General features: G+C 49.1%; 1 protein-coding gene across 1 annotated transcript; it reads left to right on the top strand.

Moving 5' to 3' along the window:
• The first annotated feature begins 1,862 nt into the window (after positions 1-1,862).
• On the top strand, positions 1,863-3,170 carry LOC135394386 (uncharacterized protein K02A2.6-like). The gene has a single exon (XM_064625117.1). The coding sequence runs from the start codon at positions 1,863-1,865 to the stop codon at positions 3,168-3,170; it is 1,308 nt and encodes a 435-aa protein (XP_064481187.1).
• The last annotated feature ends 1,668 nt before the right edge of the window (positions 3,171-4,838 follow it).

Raw genomic sequence — 4,838 nt, 5'->3', positions numbered from 1 at the left:
ACTCTTGCCAAGACATCAAGGGCGCCGAAAGAAGACATTCAACAGCCTTCTTCAGCCAATGGCCGTAAGTTCAACTCCAGCAAACAAAGAACGTGTGCATGGTGTGGACGCACTTCTCACCCTAGAACCTACTGCCCAGCAAAGAACTCGATGTGTAATAAGTGTCACAAACGAGGTCACTTTGCTGCTGTTTTTTCGTTCAGAAAAACCATCAGTCGCAGTGCAGGGGTTCCTTGGAATGGCATCATCATCTACACCATCATCGAAATGGGACCGTAACGTTTCTGTTAACGGGGTTCCCGTACCATTTCGGATAGATACGGGAGCAGATGAATCCGTCATATCAGAGACATGTCTCAAGAGACACTTTCCAGAACTGCCTTTGCGCCCGCCTCATCGCATACGATGTGGGCCCGATGGAAAGCAACTGGAAGTAGTCGGGGTGACAACACTGAACATTGTCTGTCAGGATAGGGCGTCCGATCAGAACGTCTTCGTCATCCGGAATCTGAAGAAAAACCTACTAGGCAAGCCGGCAATTGAAAAGGTACGTTTACTCGGCCAGCTGAGCAGCGTCGAAGCGAACCCAAGGGATCCGAAAGGAGACTACCCACATCTATTCCGGGGACTCGGAATACTGCATGGCGATTATCATCTCCGTCTGAAACCGGAAGCCATACCTTTTGCGGTAACGTCGCCAAGAAGTGTTCCGCTGCCTTTATATGACTCAACACGCCAGGAGTTGAAAGACGTGGAACGTCTAGGGGTAATATCAAGAGTCCAAGAGCCGACCGAATGGTGCACGCCAATGGTCATAGTACCCAAGAAAAACGGCAAAGTGCGTGATTGGGTCGATATCACGGAACTGAACCGCTTTGTTTTAACAGAATGGCACCCCATTCCTTCGGTGGAGCACACACTGGGACGATTGTCGGGGGCAACGGTGTTTTCAAAGCTTGATGCCAATGCCGGATTCTGGCAAGTTCCGCTAAGCCACAACAGTCGCATACTCACGACCTTCATAACCCCCTTTGGCCGGTTCTGCTTCGATAGACTCCCGTTTGGAGTTTCATCAGCGCCCGAACATTTCCAGAGGCGTATGTCGGAAATCCTCGAGGGACTCCCGGGAGTAATATGTCACATGGATGATGTGCTCGTCTTCGGTTTAACGCAGCAAGCCCACGACGCAAGCCTCCAGGAAGTACTGGACCGTCTAACACGGACAGGGATGACTCTAAATCCCGAAAAGTGTAGCTTCGGAGTGGAAACGATCGACTTTCTGGGAAACACGATTAGCAAGGGTGGCGTATGTCCAAACGGAAGAGCACTGGAAGCCATCAAGAACATCGGCGCCCCAACCTCGAAAACCGAACTGAGACGACTCTTGGGCTTGGCCACATACTTGGGTCGTTTTGTTCCACGCATGGCGGACCTTCTAGCACCGCTCACTGTTATGCTAAGCAGTAAACAAGAGTTTGTATGGCAAAAACCACAGCAAGAAGCCTTTTCACGATGGAAGAGTATCCTGTCTTCGGCTCCGGTGCTGGGACTTTATGACGTTAACAGAGAAACAGTGGTCTCTGCGGACGCATCCTCGTATGGCCTGGGAGCGGTCCTCCTCCTAAAGCAAGACGACGGGTCGCCAGTGACGATCGCCTACGCTTCGAGAACCCTCTCAGAACCAGAGCACCACTACGCTCCAATTTGAAAAAGAAGGCTTGGCCCTCGCCTGGGCATGTGAGAAAGTCCAAGAATTCCTCATAGGGAAAGAGTTTCGCCTTGAAACCGATCACAAACCCCTCGTCGCGATCCTAAGTACGAAGTTCTTGGATGACCTCACGCTACGGTTTCAACGGATCAGGATGCGCCTGATGAGATACTCGTACACCGTCACATACGTCCCTGGCAAGGAGCTGGTCGCTGCAGATGCGCTTTCCCGCAATCCACTCCGGTATGCAGGCCCTTCGACACTGGAGCAACAACTTCACGGCTACGTCAATCTGCTCGAGAAAACCCTCCCTGTGACGTCAACGAGTCTGAAGGCCATCGCCACGGAGCAAACAAAGGACAGAACTTGCCAGACGCTGGTTAGGTTCAGCACTCAAGGATGGCCATCTCGGCGTGACCTAAATCCAGAACTCAAACACTTCTTGGAATATAGGGACGCCATCGCCTTCGAGAACTCCTTGCTGATGTATAAAGGTAGAATTTTCGTACCCATATCATATCAGAAGTACATCTTACAACAGATCCACTTGGGGCATCAAGGCATTGTAAAATGTAAAGCGAGGGCGAGGGACAGTGTCTGGTGGCCCGGCATAGGACAGGATATCGGTACTTTTGTCAGCAGTTGCCCTGCGTGTAAGGAGCACGCACTGAATCGGAAGGAACCGTGTTTGACGACGAAATTCCCCCGAAGACCGTGGCAGAAGGTCGCTATGGATCTTTTTTTCATCAAGGGTCGTTGGTGGTTGGTTGTGACCGACTATTACTCGCGATTTCCTGAAATTGCCCCGTTAAGAAGCACCTCATCAGAAACAGTGATCGAACACTGTAAGTCCAGCTTCGCTCGCCACGGTATTCCTGATGAGGTAATCTCTGACAACGGTCCCCAGTTTTCTGGTGCGCAGTCATCAGCATTTAAGAACTTTGCCGCCACATACAAATTTCGTCACACTACATCGAGTCCGCGTTACCCCCAGAGTAACGGCCTCGCGGAGGCGGCAGTGAAAATCATCAAGAATTCCTTGAAGAAAACAGATGATCCCTATGAGTCACTCTTAGCATACCGGACATCTCCCCTGGCCAACGGTTACAGCCCTTCGGAACTTCTGATGGGTCGCAAGTTGAGCACTACTATTCCAATCTCTCCTGAAGCACTTTTGCCAAAGACGCCGAACTACGATGACCTGAGGAAGCGGGAGGAGCTGTTAAAGTTCAAACAAGCCACCTGGTACAACACCCGACATGGTGTTCGACATCTACCACGAGTCCAAGTTGGAGATAGGGTATCGATAATAGACCTTAAACGCCAAGGAGTCGTCAAAAGTAAAGCTACAACTCCTAGATCGTTCTGGGTAGCTACGAGGGGCAAAGAAGTACGTCGAACGCGGACCCATTTGTACCGTATACGAAAGACACCTCTAACAGTGACGATGCCCTCTCCGTGACAAGTGATACTTCAGTTTCTCGCCAAGAAACCCCGAGTTCAGCCACGGGATTGCCTCATTCAACGAACCATGCACAGGTACAGCAAGCGAAGCAAGCGACCGTGCCAGTGACTGAGATCCTTGATGTCATGTGTTCAGATGACTCTCACAGGCACACGAAGAGCGGACGATGTATTAAGCCGCCTGATAGATTTGGGTTCTGATTGTATTTCACATCTACAAAGTAGAGATGTTTTTCGATTTGTTTAGTAGTACATGGTGAATGTAAACAGTGTCAGCATTTCCATTTAGCTTTGGAGGAAAAGGGGGATGTATGATACGCGCCTTATCGTATCATGTTGTTTACCTTGATGGTATCAAGGTGGAAGTATGGGGGCGTGTACCGCTTCCGTCAGAGTGCTATTTAAGTGTTATCGACAGAGAATAAAGCTTCCCTTTTTTTCCCCCGGCTCGGAACTGGCCTCACGGTACTCTCTTGTTACGTCGAGCCGTCCCGACGGGACGACATAACAGACGTACGCCAGAAATCTCGCAATATATCACTAATATGCCTGACCCAGTGATGAGCTCAGTGACCTGCATGGACGCATGTAATGTAGATCAAAATTTCAGTGCCACAAGGAATGTGCACATGAATATGCCCGAATCTCACTTGATGAACTGAAAATCCGATTACAAATAACACGTACTCACCCTTTCCTCGGTGCCGGCTTACTGGAGTCTGTCAGTCGACATGGTGGAGCCACCCGAGGATGATGAGTGTCGGTCCGCCATTACCGATGACGTGTACACCATATTCCAAAGGTGAGCATTCAACCAGCGATTCAACCCACACAAATTTTTGTAGCTTCAGTACCAGTCTCCTAGCTTTGCGCAGCAGACAATCTAGTTCTGTGAACACTGGTGCAACACTTGCACTAGCAAGTGTTCAATGTATCGCACCTGATGAAGGACTGACTCCGTCCGAAAGCTTGTTTTTCAGTGAAATAAATGTTTCAATCTCTTTAAATACTTATTTTAGACGAAACACAGGTAGAAATAAATAAGATAAGAGTACCTGTTGAGGGCAGAAAGGAACAATCGCTGCGCATACTTACCTCTATTCGCGAGGTCCGTATACGCAGGCTCCGCATCACCAAAATTAAAAGCACTACAAAAATTATCGCGAGCGTCTGCCTTGTTTGGATGGAAACTGCCTAATCCATGTACGTGCGTTGATCGTGTCTGTGAGCTTCTGTGCTCGTTGTTTCCGTTATTTCGATACGATGGACAAACAATTTAAAAGCAATCGAACACCTCTCGGACAGCCTAATTAGATTTCTATGCGCGCCACCTAGAGGCCGCGGAACTCGCGAATATTTTTCGGTTCCAACAACCTTTTCCTTGATGTGCTCAGTTGCTCACGCAGTCCCGTAACTTGGTCGACCAACTTAATTTCTCCCAGCATCTGACGGGCCTGGTGGGGTAACTTAGCTCACCTTAGCGCACCTTCGGTGTTGAAAAAGAAAAGAAGAAAGGTGAACTTCTAGAAAGGTGAATTTTCGCTCACATTTCCGAATAGAGTGTGTCTGCGACCACAGCAATTTCCTCAGCAAAATACAGTGATCTAAACAGCTAACGCAACAGAACAAAGCTAATAAAAACAACAAACCTTGGACGCTTGACCAG

This window comes from Ornithodoros turicata, chromosome 1 (genome assembly GCF_037126465.1).
Source record: "Ornithodoros turicata isolate Travis chromosome 1, ASM3712646v1, whole genome shotgun sequence".
Lineage (NCBI taxonomy): Eukaryota > Metazoa > Arthropoda > Arachnida > Ixodida > Argasidae > Ornithodoros > Ornithodoros turicata.
This window is presented reverse-complemented; position numbering and strand designations above follow the sequence as displayed.

What these genes read in the sequence shown, in the direction of transcription:
- LOC135394386 (XM_064625117.1), top strand. Translation starts at nt 1,863, where the DNA reads ATGCGCCTGATGAGATACTCGTACACCGTCACATACGTCCCTGGCAAG.